Source organism: Pimephales promelas, chromosome 2 (genome assembly GCF_988280905.1).
Source record: "Pimephales promelas chromosome 2, fPimPro1.hap1.1, whole genome shotgun sequence".
NCBI lineage: Eukaryota > Metazoa > Chordata > Actinopteri > Cypriniformes > Leuciscidae > Pimephales > Pimephales promelas.
Window position 1 is genome coordinate 11,930,457 of NC_142770.1, and position 23,515 is coordinate 11,953,971.

General features: G+C 42.1%; 1 protein-coding gene across 2 annotated transcripts; it reads right to left on the reverse strand.

Moving 5' to 3' along the window:
* Nucleotides 1–316: 316 nt before the first annotated feature.
* On the reverse strand, nucleotides 317–23,303 carry midn (midnolin). Of its 2 annotated transcripts, none has more exons than XM_039681554.2 (8): nucleotides 23,062–23,303; nucleotides 20,464–20,695; nucleotides 18,477–18,564; nucleotides 18,323–18,385; nucleotides 10,807–11,271; nucleotides 10,581–10,701; nucleotides 10,166–10,471; nucleotides 317–3,476 (listed from the first exon to the last, which is right to left on the reverse strand). In XM_039681554.2, the coding sequence occupies exons 1-8, from the start codon at nucleotides 23,135–23,137 to the stop codon at nucleotides 3,214–3,216; spliced, it is 1,614 nt and encodes a 537-aa protein (XP_039537488.1). In that variant the 5' UTR covers nucleotides 23,138–23,303; the 3' UTR covers nucleotides 317–3,213. The 2 variants fall into 2 exon arrangements, with proteins under 2 accessions (XP_039537488.1, XP_088991322.1); XM_089135196.1 differs by having other exon boundaries at nucleotides 20,464–21,288; nucleotides 23,062–23,302.
* Between the last annotated feature and the right edge of the window lie 212 nt (nucleotides 23,304–23,515).

Genomic DNA, 23,515 nt, shown 5'->3' on the forward strand with positions numbered 1-23,515 from the left:
ACAGATGGGGGGAGCGTTGGGAGTCTCAGTCGCCGTCACTTCACTCGATCCGCCTCTGATCTGGCACCCCTGCGGTTGAGCGAACAGCAGACACGTATAAATCTGTAGGCTTTAAAGCTAGCTTTCATCACAATGCCTGAGTAGGCTTACTGTTGATTCTATCTATCCATCTATCCATCCATCCATCCATCCATCCATCCTATAGTATAGCTTTTATATAGTAGCACATAGCTTTTCATAGTAAAATTAATACAACTTGCAAATTGGTACACATGGGACAACACATAGACAAAAAACACAAAATACACCAAAAAAATCATTGTTTTTCTTTCAATTTATTACCTAAAAAAGAAAATGTCCTATCACAAGTCACACTGAAATGTATTGCTTAAGAAAAAAATATATTTAGATATTTTCCTTTTTTTTTTTTACTCGATTTCCATTATATTCCACAAAAACAAAACAGGGCACAGCAACGCCCTTTTTCCCCCCGCCTTCTTCCCACTTTAAAAAAAGCACAAAGAAATACATAATTCACAGTTACCATTTTGGTTTCATAAATTAATACAGTCACACATGTGCTACACCGGTCTATAGCTAGAACATTGTAAATTGTTTTTTTTTTCTTGACTCTTGTAATCAGTTTTCATTGGCTACAAGAAAGAACAGGCAACTTAAATGATGTGATCAGAACTCCAACAAACTATTGAAAATTCCCCCCATTCCCTCCCTCCACCCTCATTCAATTACCCTATCCTAAAAATCAGATCATCTCCTATGCTTTTTTTTCAGTTTTCACTTCTTTTTTTTTTTTAACCGCTTTACATATAGGTGAGGCACACACAGAGTATATTTCATACATATATAAAAGTTAAATAATTATTTTCTTGGGGGAAAGGGAAGAAATTGTCCTTTAAGTCATTTATCCGAGAAGAAGGGAAGTGCATGTTGTCAATGTGTCCTTAAAGGACTTCTCAGTTGAGAGTTAGGGCACTTTGTCACTATAGCACTGCAGTTGAAACTTCCTTTTTTCAATTAAATTTGTTGCTTCTTTGTAGGACAGCAGGGTTCAAGGGACGTAATCAAACAAACAACGGAACACACTGATGGAACCTGTTTAACCTCCAGGTTGTGACTTGTAACAATCATAAAAGACAATATTCTACCAGAGCTCCTATAAATTGATAAAAACCTGCATAAATGCGAATAATTTGTTCAGAATTTGTTTTTTTTGTACACACCGATAGGGCAAAACTTTAAGGCACCGAAGCCTTGACATAATAGAGCCTCCACCTCCTAAACACAAAAATTGCCCCAGAAAAAGTGATGCTTTAACAAAATCACAGGACAAAAACAAAAGAAACATCCCTATGTTGTCCACCACTCTGCAAGTGTTTAGATAATGAACGTTAAGGCCACTTGAACAGAAAAAAAAGGAAAAGACAATGTTCCCTTTCAGGTAGGTAATCTCATTGCAAACTCAGTGAGTGCAACATTGATGTGGTTTAGGACATTTTCACGTTTATTTCCAAGTAGTCATTAGGGGCGAATGTTGGTTGGTTAGTCCCCATCTGGACAGGTCAATGGGAGTGTTGGGGTTTGCTCTGAGAATCCCTTGGATGTTGAGAGTAGAAAATATTCCATTGTTCCTTAGTTAGTCCAGAAGTGATCCATGTACAGTAGAATTCCAGTCCTGTTTTGGTTTGCAACTGATATGTAACATCTCGTTTCCAAATCGAAAATCCCAAATAGCTGGGGCATCCCATTCCATCCCACCCCATCCAATCCCATCCCATTTTTCACAAATTCATGCTTGTATATCTTTTCTTTTCAGCACCAGTTTCTCAGTTTTGTTATTATTATTTTCTACAAAAAAAAGGATCAGGATAATTCACACTTTTGCATGCAAAGAGAAGTCCCATATAGCAGCAGAACCGTCTGTCTGTGGAACGCCTGATTGAATATGTCAGTACGTCTATATATGAGGCACTATCAGAGTGTAAAGGGGGGGAGATACGCTCCAGTCTTGATGTATACGTGGGAATCGTCTGGCCGAAATCACAAATAAGGGTAATCTTGTTGAAATTGTGTCGCAACTGTCAGTGTTTGCTGGAATAAAACCATTGAACGGCGGGTCGTTTTAGTTGAATGCATAAATGAGAGATTCCCCTCTGCCATTATAATGCACATTTGTAAACTATTCCTCTGGCACCCCACCACTCTCTCTATTATACACATTTAGACAGTAATGTATTTAAATGATTATAAAACATCAGATTCATTTCACAGCGTGACTTGAGCCTTGCTGAGCAACTGCTGTTTTACATTTGGTTGGTTGGTTTGATTTCGCGGAGGTAAAAAAGAAAAGTCGTTCTTAATATATATACTAATAACAACCAACTTCACAAGCCTCACATCTTCAATCACATCAGCATATTTTTGTTTTGTTCCATATTCTAGTTTCCTACTTGAACCTCTGACTCTACTGAGCTGCTGTTGAGAAATACTTGTTTTTTGTACATTTATATACTAAACATGCACTGTGCCATTTCTTGCTTATGATATCATTTGTCTATTTCAAATCACAGGTGTGTGTGCAAATGAACCCTCCTCGTCTAGAAGATAAAAAACCTGAATGCTTTGTGGGTAATGCTACATATTGTTTCAGAAATCATCATGATTCAAGAAAAACAGGACTTTAAAACGAAGATAACCCCCTTCAAATGATTCTTGAACTGTGAATGCCCATTCGTAACGAAAAAAAGGAGGAAGTAGGATCAGTCTCTGATTTTTGTCAGTTCATCATGCCCTTTATTTGGCATGTATGGATCGTTCCCCTTGATAAAAAGAGAAAAACATAAAAAAAGGAAAGAGAAAAACAAATCCCAACACCGATGACGTCTGCTATGCTCATTTGTGTTTACTTCTTGGACGTTCAGAGTCCAAATTCTGTCTATTTATCAGTCCAATCCATATCCAAACATCGTCATTTGGAAATTGAGTCTGTTCCAAGATCGTAGTCTATCAAGGACGTAAGGTAAGTAAAAGTCTGTGAATCTTCCTTTGTGTAAAGTCTCTGTGGTCACAGGATAGACGAGGAGTAAAGCCTACCATATTCTGAATGTGCGTCTGTGTGAACAGTCTTCGGGAATTCTCCTCTCTAAAGTGTAAACCCCAATCTTCCTTGAAAATACGTTGCAAACCATTGCGACTTCAGGCCATGATGAACTCCGATTTCATGTCAGCTTTGACGTCGGGCTTCCACACAGAGTCCTCAAAGTCCAAGTCCAGGGAGCCTTCGCTAGACATACTGCTGTTACTGTTGCTGCGCCCGGCCTTGCGGTTGGGGAGCCAGTGGTACGGGGCGCGAGAGTCTCGCCGGGCCTTCCTGCGCAGACGCTTCTGCTGCATGAGCAGCTGCAGTCGCTCCACCTTGCAGCGTGTGGCACGGTTCTCCGTCTGACGCAATCGGTCCCCTAAAGAACCAGGGAGGAAGAGTTAGAGTTAGAGTCTAGAGTAAAAATTTTAAATTAAAAAAAAATTTTGTTGCTTCAGACTACTTGGCACTGATTAAGTTAATATAAACTAGCTAAAGTCCCAAAGCCCAGAAGTGTAAACAGGAAACGAAGACCATTTGAAGGTTAAATAAAAAATATGTACATAATAATAATCAATAAATTACTAGGTAGGAGGTCATTGAATGACTAGTTGGTGCACCAAAGCGTTCAGGCAGAGCTGGTTGACCAAGAAATACTTAAAGTAGTAGACATCATTCGCATTTGAGCATCTGATCCCAAACTAGATCCACAACCCAGACAAGCATCAAAAACACAACATGAGGTAGTGACCATCTACGCTAGTGTTTTCAGCAGGGGGAAGTGCTGGTGCAGTACACATATTTGGTCTAGGACAGAATGACTCAGTGCTTTGGATCCCGACTGCCGATCCTGCTGAATGTTATCAAAGGCCGGGTGTTGGATAAATAAACTAAAAGTCTGAGTGGTGACGTCGATGTTCTTAAAAAAGGCATGCTGCGATTACCTCCGGCCAATCACTCTCTCTTTTTCAGTCGGTACAGAAATAAGCACACTCAGAAGAGCATCCCAGTATGTGGCAGCAAGTCCTCTCTTCCCCTATCAGAAGTGGCTCTGGCAGGCGTGACCTTGAGATATACGCAAAAGGGAGAAGTGCATTCTCATAAAGGAACCTACATGCCCGCAAGGAGACCGACACCCACATGTGAATGTGCACACACATTCCTAAGCGATACCATTTCTATAACAGAAAGCAAATACCTAGCAATTTCTAATCTCACAAAAAATGCTTAAGGTTTTAGTGGCTGGGGGGCACGAGGGGGTTTTCCACTCCACAGCTCTACCCTAAACCTTTAATTTAGAAATATATTCAAGAGAAATGGAAGAGAAAAAGAAACCACAATCTATTAGCCAGCTCCATTAGGAACTATCCCGGAATTAAATAATGAAATAGCCGGCTAGAATGTCAATAATCCAGAGCATAGACTTTCATCGCATGTGCTCCGCCACACATACGCACACAGCACCAGCAGCAGTAGCTTTTAACATGGATCGATGGCAAATTAAAAAGACCTATTGATTAAACCTTAGCTCTTGCGCAGCAATCCATCTCCAGGCGAGGACACTGCTATTGGCTTTCAATAGAAAATGCAAGCGAATGGAAATTGTAAGCGAAGTGAGCCACCCCCCCCCCCTTTCTTTTCCTGGCCTGAGCTCATTGAACGAGTAATCACCCACCCAACCCCCCAATACCAAGACCCCCACCCCCATATGCACACAAGGTTCACCCCTCCCCAATACCTCAGGAGAGAAAGACAGACAAGGAGGTAGAATGAGAAAGACATGCTCTGGAATTCCACCTAGATCGCAATAGAAAAAGAGTTCAGATGCGTATTTGATATCACAACCTCTCCATATCAAAATGAAATCAGGATTTCGTGAGGCTTTAATTTCCCCCTTGACATAATACCTTTCCGGGGTGGGCGTTTTTCAGCCATCCAGGAAGGATTTGCGATACAAATGTAAGTGGTACTTTTAATCATTTTGGATATTTGTAAAGAAAGAACAGGCTTTACCAACCACAACAAGAACAGAGATCCGCCAGTTCCTTCCTAACATGGTTAGACAAATCAGATTTGACGCTTTCTCTGGCATTTTAGCATGATTAGAGAGGTTCTGGTCTTACAGGTTATGAACTCAACAGATAAAGCATTCAGAAAGGGTTTCTATGCTTACACTACTGTTTTTCTCCTTCATCTGCCCTTTCAAAGAGTCTCGCTGCAACTCTAGGCCTCAAAAGTAGGCCATCTACCTCACCTTGCAGCCTGTCAGCTCTTCTCTGCATACCAACTGGGGCTGGTGAAAAAAAAACCTTGCTGCATAAGGCTGCGGTGCCCCAAGGGACCCAACTACAAAAAATCTGAGGGGGAAAAAAAAAAAGCAGAGGAGCTCATTAACAGCACTGGGCACGGTATGCCACTGTCAAGGTATTGTACGAAGCTTACAATGGTCTCAAAGACATTAAGGCAGACCCATGGCTTCTAAGCCAAGTTCCCTTTTGTTCTTTGTGAGAATTTGTGGCCTCTGCCAATGTCCTTTCTCACAGAGTCGCCCATTCAAACGGATCCACGGACACTGTAAAAACATCACCACTAGTTTGGCATGGCTTGGGGATTGTGCTGCAAGGAAAAACCAACTTAACTTGAATGTTTCGAACAACCCCCGCATCATTATAAGGACGAGCGTGGCTGCCCGGGGGGAGACTCAATGCACCCGTTTAGGGGGGTTATTATTAGGCTGTGGCATGGCTCACCAGCCTGAAGCCATCCTAACAGATCCGCCTAAGCTGTCGTGAGTGCAAAAAGAGTGAACGGCTGCGGCAGGGGGGCTGGGATACTCTGGGAACAAAGGCAGAACAAGCAGAGCAAAAGCTCTCCCTTCTCTGTCCCTTCGTGCTGCCTAGACCCCTCCCTATGCTAAGGTTTGGACTTATACACATATGGGGGGTGGGTGGACAAGAACAGAGAGTAATTTTGCTGCCAGCAACGATTGCAAGTGAACATCATGGACAGAAAAAGCCCCTCCCCCTGCATTCACCCTCTCTGCCCTTCCCTTCCTCCCCTCATCCTCCTTCGGCAAAGATGCATTGTCTCCGAGCGAGCCGTGTGTGCTGCAGTGTCCTCACTGCGCACTCGGCATTCTCAGGCCTGCGGCTCAAATTAAGGGGGTTGGGGCAAAAAAAAGGGCTTGTAACAAGCTCTGCCCGAGCCTCAGGGGAAAGGAGCAGGGGGAAGAAAGGACAAAACAACCCTGGCCCCGCCTCCTTCCACACAGCTGTTTGGGCCCACGCATGAGATATACACCTGGCCTTCTTTCTAACCCCTCCCCCCCAGTACCCACATCCACCCACATCCCTCCTCCTCAATACAGCCTCGTGACAGAGGCCTCAGAGGAACATAAATAAAGTCAGAAATAGGCAAATGAGAACAAGCCATGGAGGGTGGAAGAGATTACACAAAAAATCCCTCTGGAATATAAAAAGTAGCAGCATGCAAAAAGCTGGGATGTTATGCTCTTGCCTCGTGCTTTTTGAAGGGAACAAGCTGGTGTATGAGAATGTATTGATCCCTGCACGGAGGGAGAAAGAATCAGGCCGAGTGCTGATAACCACGTGAGAGAGGAAAATGGAAAGGAGGAGGATTAAGAATGAGGAGAGAGAGAGAGCAAAGGAGAGGGGATTTTGTACCCAATCGATGAGGGTGTTGGCCTGTCTGCAGGTATTAGGTCAGTTAAGCAGGGTTTTGGGTAAACATTAAGCCCAACCCAATGTGTCAGCCCACAGTACAGCGATCCAGCAGTCTCTCCAAGCTTTCCTTTTGCCATTGATCCATTAAAGATCAGCTTAATTAACACTTGTCTTCGACTTGTTTGTTTGTTTGTCTTGATAAGTCTTCTGATCTTTTCGGGTCTGGGTGCTGCAATCACTCTACATCAAGGGGAGATGTCTTGGCAGAGGAGGAGGGAGTTACACAAAAGTATGTCACAGTGTGTCAGACATCAAACTTTAGCCTCTAATGGTTATTTTTTGTCCAGATCTAGTGATTTCAGACTCATACAATGAGTTGAATATGCTTCCTCCCAGATGATCATGTTTTTAATGCAAGTATTCAAATTTATTTTCATATATTTGAGGCATAAGGTAAACATTCTGTCAAAAAAAAAACTGATTTCTGATTCCTGAGTTTAAACTGAAAAAAAGTAAAATATTTAATATCTTTAATAATAATATTAACAGTGATTATATGTTAAATAACGTTGTTACTTAAAAATTATAATGTTGTGAAAATACTTTAACAGAATTCCTTAACCTTATTACCTTTTACATACAAAATCAAAGTCTTGTAGAGTGACTATTTAAAATAATACCAAAATAGATACAAATTGTACATTTATAGAATATGGCATGTGTTTTAAATCATTCTAACAGATATTCTTTATTGTAGACACTAAGGGTCATTGACGCATTTGCACTGTCCAGCCACAACTCCTCAGGATCTTCCAACAAAGTGACCAGCTTTTCCCCCAAGAAAATGCTCTTTTATAGTTTGCAATGCTCCTGTTAAGATGTACTCTGAGATCAGTAGGTACTCCTGTTCTATAGGCCAGCTGTAGCTAATAGCTGGGATGTGCGCCAGTGTTGCCTCTGGGTTGGGAAGAGCTCGGAGTGGGTGCACAGCATAGGACAGGCATTGTGTTCAGCCATCTGCGACCCTAGCAAGAACTAAACCAGGGGAGCGGCCAAAGCCTGACATCTCCATTGCTTCTCTGATGCGATGGCATCAATGACCCGGCAGGGAGCCGTGGTCTCAAATGACCACGATTTGCATACTAGGAGCAATAAAAGACATTGGATATGGTTAGCCATGGCCCCCGCCAGATGAGCAGCTAAGGATAGTCAGCCTGGGGGGTTTCTTACATGCTTGTTGGCAGTGAGCAAGGAGGGGGAATGAATTATTTAACCCCCGGTTGAGCTGGGCAGGTCTGAGTGACACGGTGAGAGCCCTGGGGCACTTGATCAAGCAATCCGCAAGGAGGCAAACTGTCCCATTTGGGTTAGGGAAAGAACTTGGCAATGTTTAAGCACCAGGGAGCCCAAGACAAAGAGGACTGAAATCTTGACATTTCACATTGCGGCAGTATACACAGCAGCCAGGAGCATTTGCTTTCGGTCGGATTAAACGAGCGAGGGGAGGAATTCAAGCACCCTTCCTTGTTCTTTCTCTCGCAACCTGCTAAAATACAGCTCCACCCTGACGCTCTTGCACAACCCAAACTAAACTAACCTGAGCTGACAGATAGTACAGAACATTGAGGGGCGAAAGCGTTCTTGCACCAACCGCCCCCTCCCAGTTTGAAACTTGTTTCATCCCCCTTCCCTCCCTCCATTCAGCGCAGTGGCCAGGCAACACCAAATCTAAAGGCCAGCTCTAAGTTTTAAACCTACAGGCATTCATTCTTTCACCCACTCTACAAAAGCCGAGGCCTGTACACTACTGCACTATTTGAGCACACTAGGTCAAACAAAGGGGTTGCCTGCAGTGGGCAAAGTGGTCTGAGAGACCCCGGCGAGCACAGGAATTTGAGTGAAGAATAGCCGACCCTCTTTGCAGCCCCAGCACTCCATCCCCCATATTCTCTCCAACCTCACTGCAAACACTGACTACAGTCTGCCAAAGCCAAATATATAGAAGAATCCAACAACAGTGCGCATAAATGGATGTCTAAACAAGTATGGTGGGGATATCGGGTTTGTTTGGTCTGCAATCACACCAAGTAGACAGTATAGTGAGAAATGATGATACCCTGGCTAAAAATATGTGACATTTCAAAGGGGTCATGAAAGACACAGGTGTCTATCCAATATAGAGAAGTTGGTCACCAGGTGCTAAGAGATAAAGCTCTTAAAGAGCTCAAAACCGCTGTCTAGCGATTGCACAACTACACCATGGGTTCACAAACATGTTGACAAGCAAAGCAGTTTGGTCCAGAAAATAGGCACAGCGCCTTTCCATTTTTTTTTCTCTTGCCCAAGAGGAAGTACCAATTAATCAGTGGGCAGTCACTGCCGGATATAAACAACTATTTTATGAATGGACTCTTGGTATTTTCCCTCCGCCTCCTCTTGCTGACTTTCAAACACAATGAGCATTCTCTGGGAGTTCATATTTATTGCGTAAATCTCTATTTAAAGGCTGATATGAAAACAAGTGTCCATTGAGTAGCCCTGGCTCCGACAGCTGGGACAGTTTTTGCAGATGAGCAAGAAGGGAACCAGTAGGATGGCCCATTTAATTTAAATTTGGGATCCGTATAAAAGTGAGAAACAGGCCAATGGCTGAGTATTATGCAAGCAGAAGAGGAGTTAACGCACGGGAAAAGTATGCATCATCCCAAAAAATGCGTAGGATTCCCAACCCCTTTGTGAAAATCGAGTGACCGAAGTTATTCCACCCAAGTAGTTGATGATATGTTTTCATATTGTGCAGCGTTAGCTTGGTATGCTTTTAATCTAGTCTAGATTGATAACAGGCTCGTGCTTTGAACAGTGCAAGGATGATATTTCTTCATTATCTCTGTACTCTCCAACAGTGGTGTTTCATGACAGAGCAGTTCAATTTCCTTCTCAGCGCTAAAGTGAGCTGCCCCAGATAATCAGTTTTTACCAGACAGAGTGGGGTACCTGCCACACGTCTGTGAGCGCTATCTCGCTTCGTTATCTCTCTCACTCTGGCTTTCTGCCTTCTTCCTCTTGGTAACAGAGTAGTCCACCCCCATTCTTTGCCTCTCAGAGGAAAGAGGACACCGTCAGTACAGAGACAAAGCCAGACATGCTGTGGCTGCTGGAGCATGACTACCAGGGCCTGAAAAAACAAGCCTAGTTCCTTCTCCCCCTCTCTAACATCTTCACTTTTCTTACTCTTACACCCTTGGACCTTCTGAAGCCATGTTAACACTGCCTTGGTTTGAATCCTGAACCTCTTGGCTACAATCTTACTACTTTTAGCTACAGTAAACACTCCAGGACATGCATCACTACAAGGCCAAATTCTGGCAAATGCAATAAAACTTACCAGGAGGCTTGCACATGCGGATCTGGCTCTGGCACTGCACAAGTGGGTGGAGGGTGGGCTGAGTCTCAGAGGGCACTCTGGTAGGCAGGCCAGTTAGTCCGGGAGTGTGGGGAGGTGAGGGCGGTGGTGATGGTGCTGGCGAACTTGGGCTGTTGCACTGGGTCTGGTAGCGGAGCTGCGTGAGTGATGGTGGCATGCCCTGGTAATGCCTGGTGGCACTCAAAAGGTCATTCAAGATTTGGAGGATGGTGCCTATGTCCCGCCTGGGACGTCCGGTGCTGTCCTGACAGTTGGGATGCAAAGTGCCTTAGGGAAGAACCAATGTACACATTAGATACAGACATAGACTAGTTCGATTAAGTAAATCTTCCATATGAATAAAAGATTATTTAAATCTTCTATTCAGAAGTTGTACCTGAAAATGTCCCGGAAAAGACTCCAGGAGCATGGTTCACAAAACTTTCAATGATAGCGCCTGGTTTGCGGGACCGCGAAGGAGTGTTGCAGTTGCCGGACGTCTTTGCTGAGCAGTTGGCCTGTGCAAAACATTGGCTTAGTATCGTTTTTTGCATCTCATCTAATTGGTAAATCAACTTTTCAAAATTACTGAATTGTATAATGTAGGACAAACAGGGGCTCACCTCTGGACAGGAAGCTGCAGGACTGGGGCTGCTTGGAGAGGTGGGACAGGCTAAAGACGGCTGCGGGGAGTGAAGAAAACTTCCAGGGAGTTGAGAGGGGTTCGGTGGAGGGCTACAGTGGCCTGAGGCTGAGGTGGGGTATATGGGAGGAACAGATGGAATGGAGGGGGAAGGTGGGAAGGCCGCAGGGTTAGATGGAAGCTTTGTGTTTGGATGGTGAGGATGTGGGTGCGGGTGATGTGGGTGGGGGTTGTGTGAAACCCTCGCCATCCCAGAGGCAGAGCCCGAAGCTCCATGAGACTGTCCTGTTGTGCCTTCTGGACTCCCGCGTGATATGAGATGCCGATGCTGTAACTGTGGGCCACCCGAGTGCTGCGCTGCCAACTGCAGTTGGACAAACATCATATGATCGCCTACTCGCAGAGCCAGGGTTAAAGGCGACCGGCCAGACAGGAAATCGCTGACCTGCGAACAGGAAATGAAGAGGGGGGTGGCTTTGGTTATTCCATTTGTACTGCTATAAACTGGAAAAGAATTTGCCAATATGACTGAATGCCTTTTTATGAATAAGCAGAAGTATACAAAAGGGACACACATACACACAACACTCTACCATTCAGCACACCCACGAAACACTAACTTCTGTCTGGCCCTAGGCCTGAAAAATCAGCCATAGAAACAGGATGCAGACCCACTCGCCACACAGTCACATAATAGCTAATTGTTTGAAAGGCTGGACCGGAAAGGCTTGTCCATTTTAGGAGTGCCCAGAATGGTAGTTGAGCCAAGGGTTTCTCCGACCCCTTGAAAACAAGGCGAAAAATACAGAGTGCTTGTCTTGACTCGAAACAACCTACTCCTTGTTCGATCTCAACCCTCAGACTCTCGATGTTGCGTCTGCCACATTCTGAGGATGTTCTAACTTCCCCAATGGTTGATATTAAATATGTAAAGATGCAGAATGACTAACACACAAAGAAAGAATCAAAGGTACCAGAAAAAAAAGACAACGAAAGCCATGAAGATTCCCCCAGCAGATCTATACATCGTCCGATCGTGCTTGTGCTGGCTGACCTGTTGTTAACCTTTTGAATCACTGAGGTCTACCCTCTTTCGCTGATCACTCACAGTCGAGTGACCTTTTCCACTCTGTGCATTTCACTGTCAGACGTGGAGATCCGGACACAGAGACCCTTATTCCATCTTTAAGAAGGATACAGTAATCCTTGATATCCATGTGTGACTCCAACCCATTTAAATGTCAATTGTGAAATTGGTGGCTCACCCCAGACTGCGGGTGGATCCCACCCCTGACTGACAGCTGTCTTGTGAGTTGATTTGCATCTAATGCACAAATCAGACTCCAACAAAAGGTTCCTATAATTACTCTACTTCCATTGCCATACAGCAAAGTGACTTAGGCTTTGAGAAGGGCGCTGAACATCCAAGCACTAATAATTAAAATTATTTGGGCCTGCGAATCATCAAGTAAAGCATGCCAGACCCCACATTAGCCTTGCAGATCAGTCATCATAAAGCCCAAGCATTTCACTGACTCACTCAAAGCCCATACTCATCCCACATAATGAGAGTGTTTGAACCCCCATAAACCAGTAAAAGTGCCTCCGAAAGGTGAGGACATGGTCTGCATAGACATTCCCCACAACAGCCGTCAGCTTGAGTCACACAGACCTTTGTCACTACATCGGCCAGCCCACACGCTTCTGGTGCACTAAACGAATGACCACAAGGACAGTCTTTAGTCTTGACTTACACGGCATCTGAGAAATGCGTGCTCAAGTATACAGTTAAAAATGTTTTTGTGGTGTTTCAAGTGTTCTTGTCATGACTAGAAAAACTAAGAAATGTTAACAGACCATTATGGAGAGTATTGGTGTGTTGAGGAAGAACGCCCATATTTAGTTATCAAAAGAGTTTCAGAAATTCCTGCAACACTGTTATATAGAATCTGTCAAGTGTATGGAGCCTGAAGTGTCAACATGGAGTCTATAATACCTAAAATGGGTAAGGTACTCGAAAGAGACCGCAAGTGTACGTTTGCACAGGTCTCTTTATTCTAAAGGCCACCGACTATCTCTCTTGTCAAGGCACTCAGATCAAGTTCTATAACCGAGCGCACTTGACACTGGCTTGGAAATGCCAATTTTTTTTTTTTTTTATCATTAGAAACTAAATTGAAAATATCAAGACTGATGTTTTCAGAGATTGTCTATTTGTATCTGTAGGACTTGTTTACGGCACAAAACAAAATCTGCCAGAGCATGACGTGTATGGAAACTCAGAAGTTTCTTCTCACGTAAATTAATCCTGTTTTAAGCAAGTAAAACAAGTCAAAAAGACACTTTTTATGTGCCTATCTTTATTCATTTTGCAAATTTAACACAAAATTCAGTGCAGAAAATGTAGGAGAAGTCTGCATATTCTATTTGGGTTCATTTATAAGGTAACAAAGGTAGATACTGAAATGTCAATGGCAACAAGTTACCATGTTGAAGATTTCTATACTTGGATAAGCCAACGTTGGTTTACCTGAGACTAGCGCTACCATTCCTTTATCTTTGCACTTCGTCCATTTTGATTTGTTGGGGAGGCATTTTGCTCTGCAGTGGGCTGCGGTTGCTATGCAGTGAAGAGCGAGTGAAGGAGAGAGAAAGAAAACATGATAAGGGGAGACAGGGGAGGAGGGCTGGGGGAGAAACCTTGTAGCGAGAGAGAGGGTGGAGGGGTGTAAGGATGCCAGTAGATGCTGATGAAATATTCAGTGAGAGTACGCCTCTGGCTCCTTCCGTTTTTTTCTCTCCCTCCCAACTCTATAGCTGACAGTTTTATTTATTGGGGTCCCTGCGGTTCAAGGAACTCATTTTCAGGCGGTTTCTTCTGTAGCACAGGAGATATGGGGCAGGAGCTCAGAACAGCAACAGGGTGACGTTCACCCACAGTCTGAATACACCCATCTATGAAGGGTCAAATCAGAAAACAGGTTCGTTTGATACCAAGCATGACTAAAAGACTACTGGTCACCCATCAAACACGGAAAGTTTAAAAACAGCTTATTAACCCTCATCATCGACTGGCTAGTTTTGAACGCACCAGGGGGTAGTATAGCCTAGTCCTTAGGAGCACGAATGGTGTGGATGCAATAACAAGCTCCTTTGCAATAATCAATCTTCAGACCCTGAAAAGACGGCTACTTTTAAAGCTTTCACTCGAGGGGTTTGACCTACTCAAGGTCTACATATGATTGAATGTTGAGGATTCAATGGGTAAAGGCTAAATTTGATCGTCCAGAACTTGCATGGAGTCTCATTCCATCATGTCAGTTTAAAGCAAAGGCAGAAATGATTCCCTTAAGGGGATAGTTTATCCAAAAACGTAGATGTTGTCATTTATTCAAAAGATTTTTCCTGTTTCCTGTTCTGAAGAATGGAAAAATGAGGTCCAATTATGTTTTCCTTTTATGATCATACAGGTTCGGAGGAACGAAGATGGCATCTTAATTTTTTTGCCGTGTCCCCTCTTCCTCATTCTCGGAGCTCCGGGTTACCATCAAAGATATGCGCCGTGAAAGCGCAACACCTTTTTCCTCTGATGACAGATCAGATTAGTCTGGGTAGGCGAGAGACTGAGTCAAAACAGACCTGTCACACTTGCAGCCAACAGGATTCAAAATATCTACAACCATGGGAATCAACATTAATTAATGACTAAAAAAAACATTTAGAGAAAGGTCACAGAATAAAGAAACACTAAGAATGACAAGGGACAGTGCTGAAAAGGTACAGAAGAGGAGTTTCACCCAAAAATGAAAATTCTGTCAGTATTTACTAGGGGTGGCACGGTACATGAAAAAACACCTGAACCGTTCGGTTCGCTTGTCTCGGTTCGGAGCGTGTGTGCGTCTCACGGTTCGACGCATGCGCAATGTAACCTCGTGCCCGTATGTGACGTGTGTTTTCTTTTCGCGCGACATAAGCTTGTTCGACTTGGACCGGCGCTGCACAGAGCGACCGGTGAATAACATCACACTAGAGCGGGAACGACGGCTCCGTCACTCACTTTCGCGGTATTTGATGTCATTACCGATCGCTCTGTGCAGCGCCGGTTCAAGTTAGTAAACAAGCCAGTAAAAGTGGAGTATGGAGCGCTGTAGGTCACGGCACGCGGAGAAATGGCAAGTGGGAGAGATGAGGGAGTTGGAGGATGCGCCAGCGTCCTATAAGTCTATAAGTCCGGTGTGTGGGGACATTTTTGATTTCATGTTATGGTATTTTAATATAACGTTACAGTGGCACTTTATGTTTAGGTAAGAGCTTCAGTCAAATGTATCCAAATCCTGCACTTTAATTTAAACTGAAAAAAAGGTACCCTCACTTTTTGGGAATAGAAGCATTGATACTGTTTTTTGTGTTGAGGTTGAACTTTTCACTTTATGTTTATGGCCTTTGCTATTTCTATAGCCTAATTATAGGCAATAAGGTTTCATGTATATTGACTTATTCATAAAAGACAGTGTAGTTCCTCTTTTTTTCTTTTAAAAGATAGAATTTTTGTAAGAGCTACAAAAGTTGTCAGTTCATAAATGCAAGTTAATTTCTTTGTGTAAATAAGATTTGTGTGATAAAAATGCACAAGTTGAGATAGTGATACACATTCTCCTTTTTTTTTGCCAAATAAACGAAAAGCATGTCAATTTCTTCTCTCTTGCTTTATCAAAATCTCACCTAGCTTTCCTCTGAGATAGTCCCAAAATGTGCTTAAAGTCAAAGAGTCAAATTCAGTTTGTGCATGATTGCATGAATATAATTTTTTTTATACTGTATCCTAAAGTGTGGATAATTAAGCTATATATCACATGCTGAAGTACATTTCTGAAGTGTTAAAGATTAAAAGAAAAAAATAACAAGAACCGTACAGAACCGAAAACCGTGACACTAAAACCGTGACACAAACCGAACCGTCGGTTTCGTGAACCGTGCCACCCCTAGTATTTACTCACCCTCATGTTGTTCCAAACCTCTATGTGTTTATTTGTTCTGCTGAACACAAAGGAAGATATTTAGAATAATGGTTTTAATCAAACAGATCTCATTCCCCATTGACTACCATAGTATGTATTTTTTCCTATGGTAGTCAATGGGGAATGAGATCTGTTTGATTAAAACATTCTTCCAAATATCTTCCTTTGTGTTCAGCAGAACAAAGAAACACATAGAGGTTTGGAACAACATGAGGGTGAGTAAATACCGACAGAATTTTCATTTTTGGGTGAACTAACCCTTTAACACTATTAAAAAAAGCTTGTGGCTTGGTTATCGGCTAAAGAGAAGTTCTCACTAGTCCCTCTCCCTCCCTCCTTCCTTCCTTCCCAGTTCAGTCACGAAACTGAGCACTTCAATCACAAAGGCGGATGGGAAACAAGAACAGTCACGAATCCAAGTGATTGCCCATGTCAACTTAGTCCCCCTTGGATCGGGAGTGTTCTCTGTGCAAACACACATAGGCATGGCCCTGAACACAGATCAGTATGCAAACGAATATCTCCTCCCATGAGCCAGCTGTTCATACAACATGGCAAAACCCACCTTTTCCATTTCAAATATTTGCTAAATCAAAAAAAAAAAAAAATCATTGTGGATATGGCGTCCACTCAAGTGTGACGTGCGATCCCACCGCTTCTATTTTTGTCTTCAATCTATACCTATGATTCTGACTCATCATTGTCACCCCTGGTAATCACATACACTCCAGACCCTCCTCAAGGGTGACGTCACTACGGCCATTTCTCATATTCAGTTCCTCTCATCCCATGCTCCCTCTGGGAAGGGGGTTGGGTGGGTGGAAATGACAAGGGGGTGACAGAGAGGTGACTCACTCTATATTGTCGAATCCCATTTTTTGCATCCGTCCATTTTCAGACACAATGACAGGCACCGGACCCATTCTAAAGTGAGTAGGTGGGTGTCTGAAGGGTGGAGAGTTATGACAGGAAAACATCTCTAGTCTGTGCCACTGAGACCGCTTGCTTGAGGAAACAAACCAATATGTTATCCCCCAAGGACAAAGCGAGCAATCTACCTGCCTATAGTGGTGGATTAGCACAGAAACCTCTAATTAATGTACTCCGTCGCCGGAAGAATCAGACACCAGTCATTATTTCGACTTGATGGGCACGGTTTCCAGCAACAAAGCGCTGCTCGAAAGCAAAAATGGCGTTTAAACGTTCATAAACTGGGCTATATTTTCCCTCCTTGATGTCATTCCGTTCTTCCTCTTTAATGGCGGAGAGAGTAAAACTGGAGACTATGGAGAGACACGCGAAACCACAGCAGCTTTAAATTATAGGCAAGAAAAGCTGTTAGGCCAGAGTTACAAGGGGAAAAATGCCATTCCAATAATTGCAAGCCTTCCCTTTCCATAAAACAGTCTGGTTACGAGGAAGTCTGAGATGGATCTTTCCCTGGAAGCTAACACTGTAGCTCTTGGAATTCTGCTATGTATGTGGTCGTCCACTGACTGTAACAACGACGCCTGACCTAAGATGCTAAGTGTCATCCCTTTTTACAGTCGTTTTGGCTGCACAATTGTGTTGACTAATTTCTGAAGGACTGATATGTCTCACATTTGCTCTCAGTTCATGTCTGTAACCATGAAGCTACAAAAAAAAAAAAGACACAAATGATGATTTCTAAAACTGGGTCGTTTCATAATCAACCAAATGGCACAGTTAGCTGCCTACAAATAGCTAATTAGATCAGAGAAAACGCACAACTAATGTTTGCAAGGTTTTTTTAATGAGAAAGGACAAACGTGAGCCACTTTTAACAGGTTAAAAAGCTTTTCTACTGAAAGAGGAGAAGGCATATTGAGCATTAAGAGTGGTGCACTCCCATGTCTACCCTTTCCCCTTGCACACACAACCACACTTCTCTGTCGTCATTACAGATTGGTGCTTTGCTCTCCTACACAAATGCACACACTGATGTCACTCACACACAAACACAATAACCCAGGATTTCCCAAAATATCAGCAAGAAAATGCAAGTGTATGACTGTCAACATCCAATGTTAGACTGGATAACCAATCAAAACATTAAGTAAAATGAAGTATCACATTAGAAAGTGTTATAATCATAAAATAGTAGATTGAAAGGTGGCGTTTCAATGAAGTGGCTTCTAGGTGGGGTTTGCCTCGGCTCACAGATGTTGCCTAGAAACTGGAAGGTGTTTCTTAAAATATGCGTAGTAAGTGTGTGGAGGTCTTTGAGTTAAGAGCTTAGAAGGGCATCATCTGTATCCCATTACCCTATGTGCCAGTGCAACATCTTGCCCAGTAGAGAGTTCAAAAACACAAATGATCCTTTAAAAAAAGAGCCAAGTGCAGGTGTTCAGTGCTGCCCTGGCAATTAGGTTAAGTGTACGCACAACTGTCCATTTTAATGAGCCACTGTGTAATTCAAACATCTACTGGGATGACCTTATTAGAGTGAAACCTTACCTGGGTTTCCGTCAAGCTCTCCAGCGCCTGCATTACTGACTGCTCAGGTCTTGATGCTTGAGACTTTAGGAAGAGAGAAATTAGGGTAAATGGGAGTGTGACAAAAAGGGTCAACGAAGTACAACAAATATGATGTAGCTCATGCTATTTTTACCATTAGGCCTGCTTCAACTGTCGGAACGAGCGTTAACTTGCTCCCATCCGTTATTCCCAAATCTTGAAGTTTTCCTGAACTCAGGCGTCTAGAAAGATCAAGGAGATGTTAGTCTTCAAAACTCAAGATGTGAAAAAATTCCAGCATGGTAATATTAACCATTTTCTTCAAAATAAGATATTTTGAAGAATGTTGTAGAACTGTTTTTGTCCATACAATGAAAGTCAATGGGGTCCAAAATATATACTTTTTGTACCATAGAAAAAGTCGCATAGCTTTGGAATGACATGAGGGTGAATTTTGAGTGAACTATCCCTTTTTAACTGTACACTATAACAGTTTGGTACAGACATGATGTAGCCTTTATGTATAGATATAGATATTTATACAAAAACAAATGTGCAGCCTCTACCAGTCGTCCGACACCAGTGCATATACAAATCATGTTTAGTTCGAAAACTCCCCCGCATGAATCCAAATGTTTCAAATAAACTGTCTAAATGTATTTTTAACCCACTGATCCTTTTAAAAAAAATGTCTGTCCTAGTGGCATAATGTACACACATGTGCTCAGGCTAAATGTCACCACCTCCTGCCGAACAAAGGGACTGAGCACTTGGCCTGGAGGCAGCTAAACCAAACAGAAGAGATTAAGCGACGCTCTTCGTTTTAAAAGGATGATGTAATTTGGTGGTGATTACTTGTGAGGGCTTTTCAATCAGCCCAATTCAAAGCACAAACAATGCAACTGTTTGGATCATTTGCAAGTGACAAAAGAGCTTCTCTCTCACCTCCTAGCTCCACCACCCAAGTGCAATTGTTAGGCAATGTGCTAACTGCCCAGAAACTAACATAGCCTCTTATTTCCTTAACGTCCGCTTAAAATATTCTAACACAGCAGCGCAAGTCCCACTATGAATGCTTTATTCGTCCGACATCAAGCTTACAATGACAATTAATAATGCCATGCATATTCTAACCAAGCAAACGAACCAGTTTAATCAAGAGATTAGGAAAATCTATTTATATGCATGTCCTACTGTCAGTGGGAAACACCTTTGGGCCCTTTAGAAGCTTATATTGCTTGCATAATGTTTTGAAATGGGCTAGTAGTACAGTTTCAGATATCACAGGTTTCTAGCGCACCTTGCACATGGCCTAACTGACTTCCACAGCACACTGTCAACAGCTTAGATCACTTTCATTTCTCTATTCAAGAGGCGGTGGACTGCCACAGCAAAAGAAAATTTGATGCTGTACATGCAACAAAGTGAAACAGGGCTCCAAGATCATCTATGGCAAGCCATTTCCTTTACTAATTAGGTTTTAGTAGCCTACCTACCCTTCTTTGTCATACTAGTACTTATTCCGGTAGTGACTACTATCTATTCAGTAAGTCATCAACTGCTCATTCCTTGCATTAGCTTGTAGTCAATATCCCAATATTAGAAACCAGACTGGAATAAAAAATAGTTGACTAAACAGTTAGTACTACTACCTAATGAGTTAAATAAAAAACTAGAATCATACCAGCAAGTACTAGTCAGAAGTGAATGTGTGTGTGTTTATATAGGCTATATATGAACCACAGATCTCCTTAGAATTGCAATTGATTACCAGTAACAACAGGAGCTACCTGTCATTATTGAAAGAGTCAAGTAGATAAAAAAAGACGCTGAATACGTACTGAATAGATACTAAACCGTGCTAATTGAATGCACTAGATATCGAATGCATATTTGCTAATGAAGTGGAAATATTACTACCAGTACTAGGCTACTACAGATGATAAAACAAGTATAGGCTACTACTGATAAATATATATCCTACTGACTGAATAAATGTTAAACCGGCTTGCCATTGTCGGTGGCTGAAAATCTCCATTAGTAAGCCCAGCTAAACCCATCCTTCTGACGTGCTCTTAACCATTGTTAAAAACAAGCAACCGTGGTGCAACCTAACAGGAACACATCAGGCTACTACTCACGTTTCTTTGTGTAGCAGAGCGAGTCTTTCTTTGGGGACTTTCAGTCTTTGAGAGAGTCTTCTCTTTAACCCTTCCACGGTCTCTTCTGCGGGAAGGGAGAGCTCGAAGCGTGTGCCGGTGGTGGAGTGGATGTACAAATTCATGGGGGGCTCGCCGGAGACGCTCTCGCAGGACGGCGCAGTTCCGCGACTGCTGCAGCTCCGGGCGCTCGGATGCTGGTCCATTCGATAGCCTACGATAGAGGAGACAGGGTCGGTGGATGCGGAAAGATGGATAGGGCTGGATCTCTCGGTGGAAAGCTATCTGTAAAAGCTCTTGGAAAATATTCCCAAATGATTATTCCCGGTTGGTGATCGATCCTGCTGTGAGCCTCCAAATTAAAAGCTTCTTTTACAGCAGTATTTAATTCTAATTTTCCGATAGTGCATAAACATGGATATTCTGTAAACTGTAGTCCTTTGTCGTTGACAGTGTACTGCAAAACCAGCGCAACGGTTTTTTAAACCCCAGCCCTCATCGCGAAGAGAAACTCCAGTGAAACACGCATAATAATGCCCGTTGTTTCGCCGTATCTCGCTTCCACTGTGCAGCTATGGTTACACCCACAAAAGCGCTGTCCAATCAGAGGAGGCTTTTGTAAAGACGTCACATGCTCGTAGCCAACGAGGGGACAGACTCCTCACCCACGTGGAGCGCAAACCCCGCCTTCTTTCTCTCCCCCACATCGCTGTCCTCATTGAGGACAAATCCAATCTGAGTGGGCGAGGAGATCCAGTCCTGGAATCCAACCTACTCTTACCAATTCCACACCATTCATGAGGCAAACTGTCAAAGTAACAAAAGTCGCCGAATATATCACCTTGAATGTTTAAATGGCAACACTAAACGGTGTGTTTCCCAAACAACGCATTATAAACAAAAAAAGTGTCTAGGTATTTGTTTCCCATTGTGCCAATTATGCAGTGACTTTTAGGGGTCGAATTTTCTGTTAGATTATCTATATCTATATATATATCTATATATATATCTATATATATATCTATATATCTATATATATATATATATATATATATATATATATAGCAATTTTAGCGTTTATTTATTATGTAATATTTTGTTCAATCGCGCAACTACATTACAAACAGGTTTACCTTCATAATTCGCTGTTTTATGGGTGATTCTTCAATGATGACAGCAGTTTTGGGAACAGTAATATCTTATATATATATATATATATATATATATATATTTAATTTAAATAAAAGTTAACGTGTCCGTGTGTGGGGCAAGCTCAATATCGAGAAATGTAACAATAAAAAATCTTAATAAAAAAAATCTCAATAAAACAAATCTTTAAAATGAGTCAATTAAAGTGGCCTATATAAAGCCATCATGATATTGAAGAAGCATCCATGCAAATATATAATTCTAAGAGCCTGTAATCTGTCTACGTGTGCAGCTTACGTTTGAAAGCTTGCATTATGATTATGATTATGGTTATCTCTATTCAAATAGTCCTCCATAAAAGACAGTATGCTCTTAAGGAAACGTCGCGTCCCAGACCAGTCATCCAGTATAAGCATCGCTTGGGGCGATACACAAATTGACACTTACGTCAATCACTCACAATCATGCTCTCGTGCCAAATGTGCTGTAAGCTACAGTCTGCAAACGTCTACAGATGGTTGGGCCAGCTATGACATAACACCTTATCTGCAGAAACTACTGATAAAAAAAGTACTACTGATAAACTTGTTTCTGGTTTTATCATATCTGTGAAAAAAAAAAAAAAAACTCTGACCAAACTCTGGCATAAGGCCCAAGTGATTGTTCCTAATGCCAGACTTTACAACTTATTCACGTAGAGCATGGGCAGTTGTGAGAACCAATGTGAGAACAAAATATCTATCCATCCATCTAAGATTTACGGTGTAGTTTTAGCGCCTACCAGTGACCAAACTAGGCATAGGTAAGTTAATTTCCAAACAAGCGAGGCAACTTTTTTTTTTTTTTTTTTTTTTGGTCGTATAAGCAAGAAATTAACATCAAGTGGAAGCTAAATATTTGCTAAAAAAGGAAAAGTTCACGCAAAATAAATTTTATGTCATTGATCCAAACCCATTTGACTTTCTTCCGTAGAGAACAAAAGTAAACTTAGGCAGAATGACAACATCAGTATTTTATGAAAAAAGATGCTGCAATGAAACCGTGGCTGTCATATTCTAATAATCTAATGTTGTTGTGTGCCACAGAAGAAAGAAAGTGACACAAAACAACACGAGTGTGAGTAAAACATGACATTATTTAAATTCTCTGTGTTTTAAAATATTAATTTTAATATTTAAAAGTATTGAATTAAAATCTCTTTAACCTCCCAAATTCAAATAATCTAAGAAGGTCAGAGCTGGTAGAAATTAATAAAAGATTTTACTCAAAACAAATGTAAAAAGTCAAATTAAACACGTATCTTGCTTTAAAGCGAAACCAAACTTACTGCAAAAATGTACTGGTGCATACATGCACCAAAGAGTAGACAGCAACCCAGCTGTTGCATTAAAAAGTACATATCCATTTTAAAAATATGACTCTGGCACTTACCAATAATTGTGGCGAAAACCTCAAAGTTTCGCGACAACGTCTCAGAATCCTCCACAAAGTTGCCTAGTTTTGGCATGTATGGAAAAAATATTTATATAGTTTAGATTTGTCCACAAAGAATGTCCGCTAAGATGTGTCTGGGTTAAATGAATCGGCTTTCCCAGTGCAGACACCGGTTTAAATCCCAAGTCTATTCCAGTGTTCCTGCCATCCGAAACTACACCGTGTGGTGTGACAGCATTCGAGCGGCGGAGTTGAAGTACAAAGCAGCTCATAGAAAGGGCGGAGTCTTCCCTTCTTGCGATGTCAGCATGTGATTTAAGGTGGAAGAATAAAATCACATGCTTTATTTAACTTTTATGGATATTTTATGATATTTGTTTAAATGTATGACATTAATTCACTCAGATGTAATCTAAGAGTGAAAACGAGGTTCAATTGTATGGCATAAATA